Source organism: Pongo pygmaeus, chromosome 19, assembly GCF_028885625.2.
Source record: "Pongo pygmaeus isolate AG05252 chromosome 19, NHGRI_mPonPyg2-v2.0_pri, whole genome shotgun sequence".
NCBI classification, from domain to species: domain Eukaryota; kingdom Metazoa; phylum Chordata; class Mammalia; order Primates; family Hominidae; genus Pongo; species Pongo pygmaeus.
The window spans coordinates 83287107-83307168 of NC_072392.2; the positions used below are offsets into that span (position 1 = coordinate 83287107).

General features: G+C 47.6%; 1 protein-coding gene across 2 annotated transcripts in view; it reads left to right on the forward strand.

The window, feature by feature from the left end:
• The window catches only part of RGS9 (regulator of G protein signaling 9), a 90950-nt gene that overhangs the window by 11469 nt on the left and 59419 nt on the right, over positions 1-20062 (forward strand). For both annotated transcript variants that reach the window (XM_054458610.2, XM_054458611.2), the window contains exons 2-8: positions 4680-4776; positions 9574-9624; positions 11513-11619; positions 11815-11866; positions 12149-12207; positions 14296-14372; positions 19499-19580. In XM_054458610.2, coding sequence (XP_054314585.1) covers positions 4680-4776; positions 9574-9624; positions 11513-11619; positions 11815-11866; positions 12149-12207; positions 14296-14372; positions 19499-19580 — 525 coding nt within the window. The remainder of the gene's footprint in view (positions 1-4679; positions 4777-9573; positions 9625-11512; positions 11620-11814; positions 11867-12148; positions 12208-14295; positions 14373-19498; positions 19581-20062) is intronic.

Below are 20062 nucleotides of genomic sequence, written 5' to 3' on the forward strand. Positions count from 1 at the left end.
CTCCCTGTGTTGCCCAGGGTGGTTTCGAACTCCTGGGCTCAAGTGATCTTCCTGCCTCAGCCTTCCGGGTAGCTGGGATTACAGGCATGAGCTACCGTGTCTGACTTGCAATTGCTATTTCATAAATACTTTGTGCACTGAATGATATGAAATACTTTATATGCTTAATTTCATTTAGTCTTCACAATATCCCTATGATGATTGGTTTTGGTGGTTTTTTTTTTTTTTTTGAGACAGGGTCTCTCTCTGTTGTGCGGACAGGAGTGCAGTGATGTGATCTCAGCTCATTGCAACCTCTGCCTCCCGGGTTCAAGTGATTTTCCTGCCTCAGCCTTCTGAGTAGCTGGGATTGTAGGCGCCCACCACCATGCCCGGCTAATTTTTTTTTTGGTATTTTTAATAGAGACGAGTTTTTGCCACGTTGGCCAGGCTGGTCTTGAACTCCTGACCTCAAGTGATCCACACGCCTTGGCCTCCTAAAATGCTGAGATTACAGGCATGAGCCATCGCACCAGGCCTGATACTATTGCAAGCTCTGTTTTACAGATAGATGAGTCCTACTGAAATTTAGCAATTTACTGAAAGCTTCTAGCTTCTAAATTGGAGCAGAGATGTGAACTGAACTTTCTCTATATTCAGACTCCTAGCTTTCATATTAGTTAACTTTTTATTTTCATGTAACTGTCTGCTCAACTTTCTGAAGACTGGGTGTATGTCTTTTACCTTGTATCCTTGCAGTGCAGCGTTCTTAATACATGCTCAAAAAATACCTATACTTATTTGGTTTGTTGACCTGGGTTTCTATTCCTGGGCACCTAAACACAACCCTGCATGCAAAGTTTCAAAATGTATTAGTATGAATGCTACTAATATTAATAATTTTAACCATAATAATGAACATATGTCTCTCCTGATAAAGCATATATCTTCATGCATACATAACATATATCTCTCCTTATAGAGCATTTTACATAATTAAATTCTAAGGGATTATAAAGTCACAAATTAATTAAATTCTAAGAGATTATAGAATTATTTAGTAGTCCACATCATGGTCCCCATTTTATGGAGAGAAAGGAGATTCAGAGAGGTTAAGTAAGTTGCCCAAGATCCTACAGTTAATAGAGAAAGGAAATCCCACAGAGACTGAGTGCTTTTTCTTTGGATTGCAAGCAAGCACCTTCAGATCATAAAAGGATTTTGTAAATTGTAATGAGCTAGACAGTGTTGGGAGATGTTGTTTAATTCAATGCCAGGAGACTAATGATGGTGTAAGCAAGGTGGCTAAACAGAGGGGAAGCAGGTAAATGGATGAGATGTTTTACTTTGGGTAATGGCGGGAATGTGGACAGACTGGGTGTGAGAGCAGCCATCCACGTGGATGTCCAGCTGCACGCAGCAGCCCAGACCTCAGGAGAAAGCCCTGGGCCAGGGGAAGGCAGGAAAGGGCTTTGTTTCCTGCTGGTGGTTCATGTTCTGTGCTTCTGCTCCTGTGGCCCTTCTACCTGGAACACCCTCACCCATGCTCCTTTTCTCTTTCTGCTTCCTACTCCTTGCTAATCTTTGTAAAACTTAACCTGGGAGGCCGGGTGCAGTGGCTCATGCCTGTAATCCCAGCACTTTGGGAGGTCAAAGCGGGTGGATCATTTGAGGTCAGGAGTTTGAGACCCGCTGGGCCAACATGGTAAAACCCTGTTTCTACTAAAAATACAAAAATTAGCTGGGCGTGGTGGCAGGCGCCTGTAATCCCAGCTACTCGGGAGGCTGAGGCAAGAGAATCGCTTGAACTCGGGAGGCGGAGATTGCAGTGGGCCGAGATCACACCACTGCACTCCAGCCTGAGCAACTGAGCGAGACTCAGTCTAAAAAAGAAAAAAAAAAAAAAATCAACCTAGGAGGAGTCCTTCCCTCCTGCCCAGCTCTAGGCACTGCTGTGTTCACATGACACCATAGACTCACCCCTGCCATTGCGCATTCTGCATTGTCCTAGAATACCCTTGCACTGGTCAGTGAGATCTTTGGGCTCAAGGACCACAGCTTCTTCTTTCTGGTTTCCCAGAGTTGACCGTGACTGTGCCTGGATGTCGAATGACCAACTGACCATTGGCAAGCACATCTGGGGCAGGGGGAGTAGACAGCTTTCCCATTAGTGAGGGCTTTTCTAGGGGAACATGAAGTTTGAAACCTCTGCACATGAAGCTTTGTCAAGGTCAGTAGCAAACACCCAATAACAAGAGAAACACCTGGGTTTTCTCTAGTCATCTTTGTTGACTAGTGTCAAACATCCACTTTGTTTAAAAAAAAAAAATCCTTCACGCCGGGTGTGGTGGCTCACGCCTGTAATGCCAGCACTTTGGGAGGCGGAGGCAGGTGGATCACTTGAGGTCAGGAGTTCGAGACCAGCCTCGCCAACATGGCAAAACCCCGTCTCTACTAAAAATACAAAAGTTGACCGGGCGTGGTGCCGTGTGTCTGTAATCCCAGCCACTCAGGAGGCTGAGGCAGGACAATTGCTTAAGCCCAGGAAGTGGCGGTTGCGGTGAGCCAAGATCGTGCCACTGCATTCCAGCCTAGGCGACAGACGGAGACCTGTCTCAAAAAACAAACAAACAAACAAAAAATTCCTTCAGCTGATATTATTTCCATTTGATTTTTTCAAGTGGGAAATAATTTTTAATAATAAAAATAAAAAAACAACTCTAAAGGTAGTCAGGGCTGTCCTTGCGGCTGCCTTCCCCCAGTTCAGGCTTCCTTGGACAGTTTGTTGATTCTCTTTAGCTTCAACTCTCCCTGACATTCATGGCTCTAATTCATATCTCTGACCCTGTCTCTTCTGAACCTGGGGCAGTCATTTCCAATCACCTCCCAGACATTGTGGGAATCTCAGCAGCCCCTTACAGTCGACCTTCCAAGGCAGATACCTTTGCTTCCAGAAGTGGCTTCTTCTTTTGCACTTTCTAGTTTGGTAGCTGGTAACTCTGGTCGTATGTTATAAACCTTGGCATTATTCTGTGTCACCCTTAGTGAACCATTCAATCACTTGCAAATGCAGTTTATTTTTGCTCTTCTAGGGCTCTGAAAGTCATACCTCCTTACCATCTTCCCGGCCACAGTTTCATTTATTTATTAATTCGCACATCACCTGCTTGCTGGGTACTACCTATGTGCCAGGCATGCTTCCTGACACTTGACATCCAGCAGCAAACAACAACAGACAAAGACCCCCAGGAAGAGCTTACTTTCCAGGAGCTAGGGGAGATGCACCATCAACAATGTGTTAACTAGGTCAATTATTTTGTATGTTTGAAGAACACGCATGCTCTCAAGAAAAGGAGCAGGGCGTCAGGAGTGCCAAGGGTGGAGTTCAGGGTTGCAGCTTTAGGAATGGTCAGGGTGGGCCTCCTGAGACCGTCAGAAGGGGAAGGAGGTGAGGAGGGAGCCAAGTTGGTCTCTTGCGAAGACTGGCCCAGGTAGAGGGAACAGCCAGAGCATGGGACCTGCCCAAGTCTGGCTGGGAGTGTCGTTGGTATGGCTGGGGGAAGGAAGGTGGCCAGTGTGGCTGGATCAGAGGGAGCTGGTGGGGAGTGGTAGGAAAGAAGTCAGAGAGGAATGAGGTCCCGAACATGTAGACCAGTAGGGGAACTTTATCATTTACTCGGAGTCAAGTGGCCCTTGCAGTGGAAGAGCCACGCAGAAGAGTGACATATTCTAAAATAATGGAAAGCCCATCTGGCTGCTCTGCTGAGAATACGAAGAGTGGGAGTGTTAAGGGTTGAAGCGCTGTCACTTCTTTTCTTGTTTTAAAAGAGACAGGGTCTCGCTCTGTCACCCAGGCTGAGTGCAGTGGTGCGATCATAGCTCACTGTAGCCTGGAACTCCTGGGCTCAAGTGATCCTCCTGCCTCAGCCTCCCAAGTAGCTGGGAACTACAGGCATGTGCCACCATGCCCAGATAATTTTTAAGTTTTTCGTAGAGGCAGGGTCTCGCTATGTTGCCCAGGCAGGTCAGAAACTCCTAGGCTCAAGCGATCCTCCTGCCTCTGCCTCCCAGATCTTGGGATTACAGATGTGAGCCACTGTGTCTGGTCACTGTCGTTTCTCACCTGGGCTGTATGCAATAGCTTTGAATAGGTCACTGCACTTTTTTCTACCTCTGCAAACTTCTTCACACTTCAGTGTTCTTCTCTCTGTCATGGGCCAAATTTCCAAAATGCTCTCGAGGAACAGTCACTGGAACAAAATCCACACTGCAGGGGTGGCTTTGAGGTCCATGTGATCTGGCCTCCACTGGCTTTTCCAGCTGCAATTCCTGCTGTTTTCTGTTCCACTAACCCCGGGAGCTGTCATCCTTCCATGTCTTTGCCCACGGTGTTCTCTCACTTTCTGTTCAGCAAAATCCTTTCTCGTTAAGCTCCATCTTTCCTTAAAAGCCACCCCAGAATATCTCAGTCAGGATGAATCTGCGAGTCTTCACACGCAGGGATGGGATCTGTGTCTGTGGAGCACACCTTAGTCCTGGCTGCATTAGAGTCACTCAGTGCCCACCTGGCTCTTGTACCAGATGGGGAACCCCTGTGTCCACCTTTGCATTTTGAGGTCCCTCTCAGTGCAGTGGAAATGGCCCTGCACAACTTTCAAAATTGTTCTCGTCAGTCGGCTTTTTCCTGTTCTGTCTTGCAGATTGAAGCGCTCGTGAAGGACATGCAGAACCCGGAGACAGGGGTCCGAATGCAGAACCAGAGGGTCCTGGTCACCAGCGTTCCTCATGCCATGACAGGTGATGTAGCTTGCACTTTAGTCTTGGCCTGGAATAGACGCCACAGGCCCAATACGGCCCACCTCCTGTGTTTGTAAAAAACTTTATTTTTGGCCAGGTGCAGTGGCTCATGCCTGTAATCCCAGCACTTTGGGAGGCCGAGGCGGGTGGATCACAAGGTCAGGAGATCAAGACCATCCTGGCTAACACGGTGAAACCTCGTCTCTATTAAAATACAAAAAATTAGCTGGGCATGGTGGCAGGTGCCTGTAGTCCCAGCTACTCGGGAGGCTGAGGCAGGAGAATGGCGTGAACCTGGAAGGCGGAGCTTGCAGTGAGCAGAGATTGCGCCACTGCACTCCAGCCTGGGTGACAGAGTGAGACTCCGTCTCAAAAAAACAAAACAAAACAAAACTTTATTTCTAAATAAAGTTTTATTGGAACATATCCATGTTCACTCATTTATGTATTGTCTATGGCTGCTCTTACACTACAATGGCAGAGTTAAAATGTATAGTTGTGACCAGGCGCAGTGGCTCACACCTATAATCCCAGCACTTTGGGAGGCCGAGGCAGGTGGATCACCTGAGGTCAGGAGTTCAAGACTGGCCTGACCAACATGGCGAAACCCCGTCTCTACTAAAAATACAAAAATTAGCCAGGCGTGGTGGTGCATGCCTGTAATCCCAGCTACTCGGGAGGCTGAGGCATGAGAATGGCTTGAACCCAGGAGGTGGAGGTTGCAGTGAGCCAAGATCGTACTACTGCACTCCAACCTGGGTGACAGAACAAGACTCCCACAAAGCTGAAATGTTTATTTACTATCTAGCGCTCTACAGAGTACATTTGCTGACTCCTGGACTAAAGTCTTCCGCTGAGGAAGGGGTCAGGAGGGAGAAAAGGACTCAACAGGTCATTTCTTGAAGCCATTCCTCCCAGAAGGTCATTTAGAAACCTTCACTGTCTTTTTTGTTTTGTTGTTTTGTTTGCTTTGTTTTAATGAAACCAAGTAGCAGAGAAAAAAAAAATACTATTTAGCAGAAAAAAGTTGGCCTTTGTTTTGCTCCACCTTCTTCTACCTTCTAATTCATTTCAGGCCCTTCTCAACTGCCCTTTGGGGGTGGTGCCACTGTCTCCTCTCTGTGTGTGTGGGGGGATGAGGTGCCTGCAGAGCATCATTTGGGGATATTGGCAAGAGGAGCTGGACGCCAATATTAAGAGAGCATTTTGGTTAATGTGTTACCTGTTTTCTGATGTTGATTTTGCAGTAAAGACAATGTTTCATACTTAGGCGTATTGCCTGCAGAAGCAGACAGCTTCTCATAGCCCAAGCCCGGGCCTCACCACTGCTGTGCTCAACATGAGGCCTCCCTCTCTATGCCACCCCTGACCTGACTATTTATTTTTCACTCAAGGTGCACTAGTCTTTGCAGAGACAAGCTGGCTCACAGCTTCCCCTTTCCCTTTCTGACTCCTTAGAAGAAAGGATGCCCCCACCAGCAATGTGTCACTCAGGTTTCCTTGCATGCAAGCAACAGAAGACCCACTCTTTTGTTGGAGCAAAAGGAGAATTAATTGAAATGCTATAGAGCAGCTCATGGAGGAAAAGGAAACACTGACAAGCCAGACTTTGGAAAGGCCAAGAACCAGAGTAGCTCTGGGCACCCAAAGAATGGAAACGGGGGTAGACTTTTCAGGGTGCCTTTGTGTCCCCCATCACCTCAGATGCAGCTGGGGCAATTCTTCCTGAAGGCATCCCTGACCCCGTCCCCCTCCCTGCCTTTGATTGTCATTAATTTTGGCCTGAATTCTCTACTGGACTGGGGCCCTTCAAGGGAAAGTATCTTGTCATGCTCATCTGGGTAACCCCAATGCTTAGCAGAGCTGTGTTTGTAACAGATGGTTAGTAAAAGTTTATTGAATGCATGAGTCACTTCTCGTCTGTCATTGTGTGGAGAGTGCAGGATTAAATCCTTCAGGTGTCTTTTCTAGCTGTAGCCCTGGTCTCAGTTTACTTTCTCCATTGTTTTAGTTTGTTTGTTTTGTTTTGTTTGTTTGGAGACAGGGTCTCATGCTGTCTCCCAGGCTAGAGTGCAGTAATGCAATTACGGCTCACTGCAGCCTTGACCTCCTGGGCTCAAGTGATCCTCCTGCCTCGGTTTTCCAAAGTGCTGGGATTACCAGCTTGAGACTCCACAGCTGGCCAGTTTTCTCATTTTTAATGCAAGAATAGCAATCCTCCCTAAGGGAACGAGTGCAGGAAGGAAGTGAGAGAGTGCTGTGCAGGTGCTGAATGTGCAGTGGGTGCTGGATGGTCGTGGTAGCTAGTGCTTTCCCACGCGTTGTCTGTTAACACTCACAATAAAGTTAAGGGTAGATATGACTGCCCACTTTTTGCACATGGGGCTATGGAGACCAAAGAGTTTCAGCAACTTGCATTCATGTCCTTAAGCTCATTTCATGAGTGAGCTTGAATTTCAGCCCAGCAATGTGACTCCAGAGTCCATATATATATATATTTTATTTTTACTTTTTTTTTTTTTTTGAAACAGGGTCTTGCTCTGTTGCTCAGGCTGGAGTGCAGTGGTGCTATCTTGGCTCATTGCAGCTTCTGCCTCCTGGGTTCAAGTGATTCTCATGCTTCAGCTCCGGAGTAGCTAGGATTACAGGCACCCACCACCACATCCAATTAATTTTTGTATTTTTAGCAGAGATGAGGTTTCACTCTGTTGGTCAGGCTGATCTTGAACTCCTGACCTCAGGTGATCCACCCGCCTCGGCCTCCCAAAGTGCTGGGATTACAGGCATGAGCCACCGCCCCCAGCCCAGAGTCCATATTCTTATCTACTGTCAGTGTGCACCAGCTGCTTTCCTTCCTTGCACACGGGGCACAATTGGTTCCTGGATTTGGGCGAGGTCGCCCATCCTGCCATGTTTTTCCTTGTTCCTCCTGCACAGGTGAATTCCAGCTGCTGTAGAAACAACACAGGGAGAAGCCCTGGTCCTGCAACAACAGCACTGATAAAAAAAAAAAAAAAAATTATTTAACTTCCTGGATGGCAGGTGTCCCAGGGCTTCCTCGGGACAAAGGTGGCTGATGCGGAAGCCTGAGCAGCCTGCCATGCTGTCAGCATAGACCGCGTGGTACAGATGCTGGTGGCACCATAATCTCATTTGATCTATTTCGGGAGGCAGTCAAGTGGATGAGAAAGCCCTCGGCTCCTCGGTGGAGAGAGCTAATCAGTCTGATATCTGCCTGGGTCTGTCACTCTGCCCGTGCACCCCTGTGTAGCATTTAAAGAGAGAGACTTGGTGTGGAAAGTCTAAACACCCAGTCCTAGGATTTTAAGTAAGAGTTTAGATGAAGGATTTTGCCTTTGAACAGCCAACAAGGAGTGAATGATGCTAAAAGCAACAGAAGGAGAATCATGGAAAGCCACGATGGTGTGCACGTGGACACTGATGGAGATCATGGCTGGACATTTGTGTCCTAGGGTGTGGGCATGAAGCGAAGAATTACAGGTTGTCTACACCCAGTCATGGTTGTAGGCAGGCAATTATGCCCAGAGAGTGTGTATGTGGGTCATAAGAAGAAATGTCCCTGCACCGCCTCCGAGGAGGGAAGTATCATTGGCAATTATCCAGACATAAGAACACAGGCAGTGGGGTCTCAATCCTGGCCCTCTTTGGTGTGTTACGTGGGCCTGTTCCCATGCAGACAGGCTTCCAGCTGGGCCTTTGGAAAGCAGGCTAAGATTGCTGGAAAATGTGACCATTGGCATCTGCACGATGGCATCTGTGATGGGGTGCTTCGTTCCAGGGCACCTTGTCTATCTTCTGAGATGCTATTACCTTGTGCCTACAAGGTGTACCTTCTGCTTGTGAGGCGAGAGGTCCCAGGCTGAGGGAAGGGGCTCAGAGCTTCTGTGGGGTCGTACGGCAGCTCTGGGCTTGTTGGTGGAACTTGGCTTGCCTTGACCCTTAGATAAATCTGAATCCTTGAGGGGAGCGGGTGAGTGGGACGGGTGCATGGGTGCACATTCTCTTCTGGCCTCCAAGCCTGCGTCACCTGCTTTTTTTCATGTTTTTTTGTGTGTTGTTCCCAAGCCAGCCCCTAAGATTTGCAGGGCCTGGGGCGAGAGTACACATGGAGCCTTCATTCCATCATCTAAAGTTATAAATCAACTAGGATAGGTCCCATCTTCCTACCCTGACAAAAGTACCTTCACAAGGTCATGGAAGGCCAGGTTCAAGTTTAGAATTTTCTGACTCCTCGGAGTTCTGCCTGGGAACTTGGGGAGTCGGAGAGCCGGCCCCAGCCCTCGGCCTGTCCTCTTCTCATCCCTGGCTCTGTTTTACTCCCATAAGTCCTAGCTTGGTCCAGAGCCCTGCAAACAGCTTGCCTCAGGTCTGTTTTGTGTGTGTGTGTGTGTGTGTGTGTGTGTGTGTGTGTGTGTGTGTTTAGACTCAGCCTATTTACTATCCAGTTAGGGAATAACAATCCTTGTACAAGTTATTGTCAGGTAAAAGATCAATACAACAAGACATGTAAAGATGAAGAGCGTGTGTATGTATGTGTGGGCTGGGGGGGCGTGCCGTGTTAAGTTGCACATCTGCTGGAGTCAGATCATGGATAGCCTTGAATTACAGGCTGCAGAGCTGGGACTGAGCATGATGAGGTGGGGGTTTCCGAAGGTTCTGAGTGAAGAGGAATGAAATCGCAGCTGAACAGGAAGGAGACCAGTCAGGCAACCGCGTGGAGGAGTGGGGATGTGTCAGGAGGCTATGACAATAACCGCAAACGTCTCTGTTTTGCAGGAAGTGATGTTCTGCAATGGATCGTCCAGCGGCTTTGGATCTCCAGTCTGGGTGAGAGCTCATCTGTCACTCAGTTATCCAGGACAGCTGTGTGTACAGCACCATGGGAGAAACTAAATAGAGACTTAGCCTGTGTTTCTAAGAAATTTACAATTTAATTGGAGAGACATGACCTTCATGTGTAAAACTACCAGAAGCAAAAGCAAAGGCAGGATAATTTGGGGACAAAAGAGTTATTTTGTACAAAATATTTAGAGCATAAATAACAGGGATAAGTGGGGAGGACTCAGTCAAGAAAGTCCTGGAGGGGGTGCTGTGTATAGCTGGTCTTGAAAGAAGTGATGCTTGTGAATTGGTGAAGAGGAGCTCTGAGGGTCTTCCTATAAGGGGACACTAACAAGAGCAATGGTTTAGAAATGGAATGAGCGGAAAGTGGAGGAGTGACAAGGGAGATTGACAGTCATGGCTCCAGATGGCTATGGAGGGTGGCAGAGGGATGGAAGAGCACCTGGAGATCTGGGAGACAGGCAATAGGAAGCCACAGGCAACTTTTGAGCATGGCAATGTGCATGATAATCGTATTTCAGCTAGGGTGCCTGGCAGTGTCAGGCCTCTGAGCCCAAGCTAAGCCATCATATCCCCTGTGGCCTGCACGTATACATCCAGATGGCCTGAAGTGAACTGAAGAATCACAAAAGAAGTGATATTTAAATGGCCTGTTCCTGCCTTAACTGATGACATTCCACCACAAAAGAAGTGAAAATGGCCAGTCCTTGCCTTAACTGATGGCATTACCTTGTGAAATTCCTTCTCCTGGCTCATCCTGGCTCAAAAAGCTCCCCCACTGAGCACCTTGTGACCCGCCCCCACTCCTGCCCACCAAAGAACAACCCCCCTTTTCCTTTACCTACCCAAATCTTATAAAACGGCCCCACCCCTATCTCCTTTCGCTGACTCTCTTTTCAGACTCAGCCCACCTGCACCCAGATGAAATAAACAGCCTTGCTGCTCACACAAAGCCTGTTTGGTGGTCTCTTCACATGGACACGAGTGAAAGGCAGCAATTTAGAAGATGGATTGGAGCAGAAAGAAACTGGAGAGTAGATTTCACACTAGAAAATAGGCTGTTGGTACAATGAAACATACAACTTTAGGACATGGTCTTTGATGGAGGGAGCGAGACCTGGAGAGGGAGGGCTGGGGAGGAAGTCTTCCCACACCTTGGAGGCTGAGCTATGGGATGGGGAGATGGGTTGGGTCCTTGGGCTGGGGGGTCCTGCAGGAATGAAGGGATGGAATCCTCTCCAGAGGATGGAAGGATATCTGCTTTCATTGATGCTTTGGAGAAAGAACCAAGGAAGTTTGTCCTTTAATTGATATAATTGATAAACAAGGCTGTGCTTCCAAATAAACTGGAGCAGGGTGGGATTTAAAATGAAGTGGGAAGGAGAGGAAGGGTCTGGATCTGAGATGCAGGCAGAGGTGAGCTTGGGATAGAAGTTGGCAATAAACATGATGCTCCTTGCTCATTCTTTAAGTGACAAAGTGTCTGTTGGTCCAACAGAGACATTTTCTTCCCAGTCCTGTGACCTTTCCCAGACCCAAAGGGCCTATAGAGGCTTCTCTAGGCCTTCCTTAACCATCACCCGCTGCAGCAGACCATGTGTGGTTTCTGTTAACATCCAGATTTCCTAGTTCCCATCTAGACTTATTGAGTTGTCATTCCTGGGGATAAGACCTGGGAGGTCCTCCTTTTAGTGTGCAACCCAGCTGATGCTTGTCCACAGCCAGGTTCAGGAACCAGTGTCCTCACTGCTCATGAGATGCAGTGCTGTTAGGAGGGGGCACCTTTCCTGGAGTTTGGGGTGCCGTGGGGGCCGGCAATGAGCTCCTGTCTCAGCCCTGCTCTTAACATCCATGTCTGAACTGCTTTTCCCAGAGGCACAGAACTTGGGCAACTTTATTGTCCGGTATGGCTACATTTACCCTCTGCAAGACCCCAAGAATCTCATTCTCAAGCCTGATGGCAGCCTCTACCGATTTCAGGTGAGTCTTGGCCTTGACCTTGGCTGTTCATATGGGGTTGATCTCATTTGAAAAGGTCGGGTTCGTAGTTTCACAGATCAGGACTTCAGAAATGGTGGAGGGGGCTAAGGTGGTTTGATTTCTTTAGTCACAGGGTTGGGGTCCATTGAGTCACAATCCAGTTTTAAAGCGTGGTTTCCCTGGTTTCTTTTGCAGACACCGTATTTCTGGCCCACCCAGCAGTGGCCAGCTGAAGATACTGATTACGGTAAATACTTCAGCCCCAACTATGCCTTTGGTAGTGCTTAACATTCTGCTTATTTACTTGCTGCATTTTGGTGACATTTGTCTTGCTGTCAGACATTTGTCTTGCTGTCATCACGACCTTTCTGTTAGTCCACATTTGCACTGGGTGTGTCCCCAGGGGCAAGGGACTGGGTGTGCTGAGCGTTCTCTCCCCAACTCGGAGTACAGCAGCCTCAGGCTTAGGGAGGCTGCAGATGGGGTTTTGAAAGTTGATGATGGTAAATGTCATTGCTTTCTTTTCCAGCCATCTATCTGGCCAAGCGAAATATCAAGAAGAAAGGGATTTTGGAAGAATATGAAAAGGTATGGAGGTGCTTTTAAGTAGCGGTTATTATAATTGAGTGGAAGATAGTTTTGAGCTGTACTTTCCTCATTCCCACATCACTGCATTCATGTGCGCCCTCATGATCCGTCCATCCAGCCAGCTATCCATCCATTTACTAATTAGAAGCACTAGCTGAAGTAAATTCTTTCCCATGTCTAACTTCAGTTTCTCTTGCTGTAATTTAAGCCCTTGCCTCAGTGGCTACTGGGCATACGGTGGCTACTCGCTTCCTTTTGCCATCCCCAAACAATGTGACATAATTAATATGTACTCTTGGACAATGCTTGGTTAACAGATTTGAACTTGAATTTTTTTTTTTTTTTTTTTGAGACAAGATCTTGCTCTGTTGCCCGGGCTGAAGTACAGTGGCATGATCTCAGCTCACTGCAACCTCCACCTCCCAGGTTCAAGTGATTCTCCTGCCTTAGCCTCCCGAGTAGCTGGGATTACAGGCGTGTGCCACCACGCCTGGCTAATTTTTGTATTTTTAATAGAGATGAGGTTTCACCATGTTGGCCAGGCTAGTCTCGAACTTCTGACCTCAAGTGATCTGCCTGCCTCGGCCTCTCAAAGTGCTGGGATTACAGGTATGAGCCATCGTGCCTGGCCCGAACTTCAATTTATGATGGGAAAACAATAGGACTGTATACAATTTTGTTTTAGGCTGGGTGAGTCCAATTTCCCAAAGAACACACGCTAGCCCTCAAAAGGCTAAAATTTCTGGGTGGAGGGTTAAAATCTTGCTGTGTTTTTATTTTCATTCATTTATTTATTTTTTTGAGACAACATCTTGCTCCATCACCCAGGCTGGAGTGTAGTGGTGCAGTCTCGGCTCACTGCAACTTCTGTCTCCTGGGCTGAAGCCTCAGCCTCCCAAGCAGCTGGGACTACATGGGCATGCCACCATACCTGGCTAATTTTTGTATTTTTTGTAGAGACAGGGAGCCCAGGCTAGTCTCAGACTCCTGGGCTCAAGTGTTCCACCCACCTCAGCCTCCCGAAGTGCTGGGATTACAGGCATGAGCCACGATGCTAGGCCATGTGTTTTTATTCTTACAAATATGTTTTCAGAAAGGCCAGTTTATCTTTGGTTTATCTTAGAGTTTATCTTTGTGAATTTGTGATGCTCTGTTGTTGAATAGTGAGTTTCCAGGTTGGGTGCAGTGGCTCACACCTGTAATTCCAGCATTTTGGGAGGCCAAGATGGGAGGATCACTTGAGGCCAGAAGTTCAAGACCAGCCTGGCAACATAGTGAGACCCTATCTCTACAAAAGATTAAAAAATTAGCCAGGTGTGATGGCGTGCACAGGTAGTCCTAGCTACTGAGGCAGGAGAATGGCTTGAGGCCAGGAGTTTGAGGCTGCAGTGAGCTATGATTGTGCCACTGCATTCCAGCCTGGGCAAAAGAGTGAGACCCTGTCTCAGAAAAAAAAAAAAAATTGATGTTTAAATTCTTTTTAATCTCTGATGCTCTATTCCTAATCAGATTCGGGATACATTTATTTATTTATATATTTATTTATTTATTTATTTATTTAAGACAGAGTTTCACTCTGTCGCCCAGGCTGGAGTGCAGTAGCATGATCTTGGCTCACTGCAAGTTCTGCCTCCTGGGTTCACGCCATTCTCCTGCCTCAGCCTCCCGAGTTGCTGGGACTACAGGCACCCGCCACCACGCCTGGCTAATTTTTTGTGTTTTTTTTAGTAGAGACGGGGTTTCACCATGTTAGCCACGATGGTCTTGATCTCCCGACCTTGTGATCTGCCTGCTTTGGCCTCCCAAAGTGCTGGGATTATAGGCGTGAGCTACCACGCCTGGCCGGGATACATTTATTTTTACAAAAGCAAAGAAAATCAATAAAACTGAGGCTTCTTGTGAAAGTGTTTTGAGAATTCAGCTGCTCCTCGAGTGAACACCATGGTAAAACCAGCTCAGACACCATCGGGCTGGGTGCCTGGTTGCCATGAGCCAGGGGTGTGCCCTTGTTGACTTAGAGTTTGTTGCCCTGCGGCACATGGCATATGTCTTGGGGCTTACTGTTCTCATTTTGTTTTTCTTCTCTAGGAAAATTACAATTTCTTGAACCAAAAAATGAACTATAAGTGGGACTTTGTCATTATGCAGGCCAAAGAGCAGTACAGGTGAGTGAAAGGAGACCATGCTTGTCCTCTTGGTGTCTTTCCTCCCTCTCTTCCTTCTTTGTTTCTTTTTATTTATTTTATTTTTTATTTTTATTATTTTTTTTGAGACAGAGTCTTGCTCTATCGCCCTGCCTGGAGTGCAGTGGTGTGATCTCGGCTCACTGCAACCTCCGCCTCCTGGGTTCAAGTGATTCTCCTGCCTAGCCTCCCAAGTAGCTGAGATTACAGGTGCCCAGCACCATGCCTGGCTAATTTTTATTTATTATTATTATTATTTGTATTTTTAGTAGAGACGGGGTTTCACCATGTTGGCCAGGCTGGTCTCAAACTCCTGACCTCGTGATCGGCCTGCCTCAGTCTCCCAAAGTGCTGGGATTATAGGCGTGAACCACTGCACCTGGACTCTTTCCTTTTATTAAAATAAACTTGTTTTTGAGCATTTATGTGCCTAACACTGGGCTGCGCAGGGAGAATAAAAAGACACAGTCTCATAGGTCAGGCAGATGAAAGAATAGGCTATGGTGCTGCTGTGAGATGAGGGCCACCTGGCTGGGGTTTTCAGAAGGAATCGTAGAAATGGCATTGAACCTGGGGAATGGATAGGAGGGGTCCAGGTGAAGGATGGCAGTTGTGGAGGAAGAGGAGAGGTGTGGTGAGAGGAAGGGGCTCTCAGCAGGCAGAACCAGAGGCTGGAGGTAGGAGTGTGCCCACTGCAAGCAGTTCCTTGCAGCTGCATCTGAGAGTGCAAAGTGTGGAACTGGCAGAAGTTAGGAAGATGTGAACTAGAGATGTTAGCAAGAGCGGATCATGAGAGGGCTTTGTGCTGAGGGCCACAGGAAGCCACAGAATGATGTTTAAGCAGGGAAGGGATACACAGTGATCAGATTCTCATGTTAGAACCACGCCTCGCTCACTTGCATTTGCCTGTTGCCATATCAGAACTGGAACTGGAAGTCCCCTCCAGGGCTCTGCCTTAACGAGAGCCAGATGCAGATATTGGGGACAGTGAGTGGTAGGGAGAAGGTGTCGTCAGGACAAGGTTAGGCTATCATAACAAACAGCCCCCAACTCTCAGGGGCTGGAAACCACAAGGTCCATTTCTTGCGGGTGCTCCTCATCCACCGTGGGGCAGCTGGGGCTCTGACATGCTTTCCCCACCTCCAGGACCCATATGCAGAAGAAGCAGCACCATCTGGGCTTCGTGCGTTGCTTAGCAGGGACAGGGATTTCCTGTGTGTATCAGAGCAGCCCTGTCATCCTGCTCATGAGTCACTAGGCAAAGCAGGTCAATGTCAAAGGTTGGTAGGTGGGGACATAGAATCCTACTAGGTGCCTGAGAAGAGGGGCAGCTGGGAACATCTGGTGACCCGCACCAGTGATTACCAAAACCAATGATCCCCCCAGTCCAGCCTCACTCACTGTGACAGTCCCGGATCTAGGAAGGTCTAGACTTGCTGGTGCTCAGCTGGGCTGGATGGGGAAGACCTGATTCTCACCCAGCAGCCTAGGTATCAGAGTAGTGATGAACACTGTTTACGGGAGAGCTGGTCTGGGAAAAATAGATTCTTATGGCGGAACAGCTTTATTGCCCTCCAGGGGGAAAATATGTTCTTAGGGTTTAGAATCAGGTAGAACATCAGTGAGAGAGCCGCCACTGCTCGTTAGCCACAAACATATTTCTACCTGGGCACATTTAAGGCGACACAACATGGGTTATCTTTAATCACTTATATTTGTTCATAAGGCTTCATTTGGTGAGTTCTTGGGTACTGTCTCACTTTATGTTGGTGTGGGGAAATACTTAGCATAGTAATTATTGTCACCTTTCATTTCTACAAATGGGGATACTGAGGCTTAGGGAGGTGAAAATTACTTAGCTGAGGTCACTTGGTGAGATAATGGTAGATCTTGGGCTGATATTACTTAATTCTATTTGTTGCACCAGTTTTGAGTTTCTGATGGGTTCCAGCACTGGGCTGGGCTCCAGGGACACAGAGATGGGTAAGATGTGCCCCTCTCTGTCAGCCCCTGCATCCCTTCCTTCTCCTGTCTGCTCTGAGCAGGCAGGACTATCCCAGCAACCCACAGGACTATGAACCCTGACATCTGCTTTCCTGGGAGCTCTGAGTGCTCTTGAAGCTCGGAGCTGTTCTCAGTGATCCCTGCAGGTCCACCACCAAGGCCTTGGCCTCAGCTGCGATATAACTCTGTGCTGCCCAGATCCTGGGACATTCCCCTCTTTCATTCTTCCAGGTGCCTTGGAATGAGCGATTCCTAAAAGGCTTGCTCCATTTGAGATGGCTTTTTCCCACTTATTTTATGGCTTAAAGGCTGCCTCTGATTTCAGATTTAGGGTCTCAGCACAAAACGAGGTTGACCATGTAGGTTGGCCCATAAAGTAGTCATTTGGTTATGCTGAGTCCTATCTTCCAAATTCCACACTCAGCACCCAGCCACCTACTCAAGATCTCACATTGCTGTCAAACCTCAAACTTACCTTGTCCATATTCAAATATGTCTTTCCCTCACTCTCCAAACCTCTTCCTCCAGTATCACCCATATCAGTACCTCTACTGCCCTTACCCTGGTTGAACCAAACTTACCGTCACCTGAACCATGGCAACATCCTCCCAACTGGCCTCTCTGCTCCCAATTTGCCCCGATGTTTGAAACACAGATAAGATCACCTCAATCCATCTTCTCTAGCTATCAGGGAGAACATTCACTTCCAATGTCACTTCCTCAAAGAGGTTTTTCTGATTAGCTGTTACTGCATTCAGATCATCCTAAATTTAGTGGCTCAAAACAACAATAATTATTTATTATGTGTCCTGATTTCTATAGGTTAGGGATTTGGGAAGGTCTTGGCCAATCAATTCTGACTCAGAGTCTCTTGAGTGGTTGCTGTCAGATGGCTGGAGCTGGGGGTCTGGAGCAACTGGGGGCTGGCTGGCATTTCCTACTCTCTTCTTGTAGCCTCTTGTGTGGTCTAGCTTTAGCTTCCTCACAGCATGGAGGCATCAGGGAGGGTTGTTAGATTGCTTACAGGTGTTTGGGGACTTCAAGACCACATATTCCAGTAAGGAGGGTGACTGCTGTCCCACCTTGTATGGCCCAGCCTCAGAAATTACAGTGCCATGCCTGGCGTCCCATGTTGATAGAAACCATCACAAAATCCCATCTGGCCTCAAGGGGAGGAGACATAGACACATCTGTCAATGGAAAGAGTGTCAAAGAATTGTAGACATATTTAAAAATCACCACAGAGGCCATCCCTGATGCTACATGATAGTACTCTGAATGTTTCCTTTTGGCAAATAATGCAATTTGCAATTCTGTATTGATTCTTTGACTGTGTGTGTGATGTTTAGCTCAAAAGCTACCCAAGGGCAGGGACTATGTTTGGTTCACCTAGACTCCCAGTGCTTGGAATATACTGGAAGATCAATGAGTACATGAATGAACGAATGAATGAATGAATAATTAAGCAAATGCTGTTGCTAAAAAAATCACAAACTAAAGTAATTCCTAGGTTACTAACTCTCTTGCATTCCATTTATCATGACTCTCCTCTAATAACATCTGTTACAGAAAAGCAGAAGAGCAAAGCCGGAAAGGACCCGTGGGGTAAATCAGAGAGTGACTCTATTTGCTAGGCTTTCCAGCATTATGGAAACTCCTCAATGCCTCAGGCCAGATGTGGCCCATGCTCCTGAGGTCAGGGGCTAGTTAACATGGTAGAAAATCCAGTTAGGCTGTCAGGGGGAAGTTTGAAAACAATGTTTATATTTAATTTCCAGAGGAGGCTGATGGGACACCCAAATGGAATGGCGCTGTTCACCCATCTGGCTCCCTGAGTGTTATGATGTTTTTCACAGTACGTTAACGGGGAGATGAATCCGCCGACTCTGTCTCACAGAGGGCATGTGCGTCATCCCACGTTGCCTGGGAAAACAAGCATTAACAAGTGTGAGCGCGGGTCGCTGTGGAAATGGTACAGAAGGGGGCCCACGGCAGGATCATTAGTGTTACTTTGCCCCTGGAGGAAGAAGGCCCTGCATAATTTCCCATCCAGAGTGGGAAAGGGAGAGAGACTGAGAGATAAAAAGGAAAATAAACAGCCTTTTTTTTTTTTTTTTTCCCTGAGATAGAGTTTTGCTCTTGTTGCCCAGGCTGGAGTGCAGTGGTGTGATCTCGGCTCACTGCAACCTCTGCCTCCCAGGTTCAAATGTTTCTCCTGCCTCAGCCTCCTGAGTAGCTGGGATTACAGGTGCGTGCCACCATGCCCAGAACATTTTTATATTTTTAGTAGAGATGGGGTTTCATCATGTTGATCAGGCTGGTCTCGAACTCCTGACCTCAAGTGATCTGCCCACTCAGCCTCCCAAAGTGCTGTGATTACAGGCATAAGCCACTGCGCCAGGTCATAAATAGCCTTTTATAGCAATAAGGTGTGCTCAGAAAAAGCCCCAACGTGGCATGAACTCTTTGCAGTGCCAGAGTAGAAGTCACAGGCACGGAGGAGAGAGGACTCCCCAAGCCAGCATCTTCCTCGTCACCAATACCCACAGGTGGTTGCCTGCCTGTCCAGACGTTGACTATGTTGTTTGCCCAAACAGGGAAAAGTTAAGAAGCCAGGAGGTCAAATGTCGACCCGGAAGGTCACCCATGCACGCTGCTCTCCAATGTTGAATTTGGTGGAGTTGGTTTGATTTAGGGCTAGTGGCGGCAGTGTGATCTCAGTGCAGCACTGTGCTGTCCAGGGGAGTTAGACCCTGGCCAGACTCCAAAGTGCAAGTGCCACTTCTGCCAACTGCTGGCAGTGTGACCCTGGTGGGCAGGTGGGGCATTCACCCCCTCTTTGTTTCAGTGCCCTGAACTTTGAAGTGAGAAAAGGCCACTGGGAGGATGAAGTGGGATTTAAAGAATTAATACGTGTCAAAGTGGTTAGAAGGGTGCTAGTACTTAAGTGTGATGTCAGTGCTTGCTGTGTTCATTACTATTATGGTATATGTGAATTACTTGGGCAGGTTGGGAGAGGGGTCTAGGTCATCAGGAATGGGGGGCATCACTAATCAAAAGACACAAAGTCTTCCTGGCCTTACACGTGGCTTTTGGCTTTCCAGGGCTGGAAAGGAGAGGAACAAAGCAGACAGATATGCCCTGGACTGCCAGGAGAAGGCATACTGGCTGGTGCACCGATGCCCTGTGAGTATCCTCCTGCCTGGTGTCCTCTGTCTCTTCCTGTGACTCCCACCTCCATCCTGTGCTCTCCATGCCTGTTGCCAACTCCTCTTTCTCTAGGGTGAGAATCGGATCAGCAGGAGTTGCTGCTCAGTGTTGGGTTAGCATCCAAGTGCCTCTTGGCCAGAAAAGGAAGTTCTCTGTCTGGATGGGGTCTGCTCATGGCCCATCTGTTGGTGTTAGGTAGGGAGGGAGGGACCTGAATGAATTTGTGTTTTATGAGGGCTGGGATTTTTTTTTTTTTTTTTGCTAGGATATCATACCTTGGGAAAGGAATATAAGGAGAAAAAATTAGAACGTAGGCCCCAATGGAGGCTCCAATGCAGAAAAATAGAGTCCTGTGAGAATGGAAACTGCATGGCCAAAGTTCTTGGTGTCTCCAGTTCCCTCACTTTCTCCTCTCCTAGATCCAGTTCCCAGCAGCTGAGATGGGAGAAGGAGAAGGA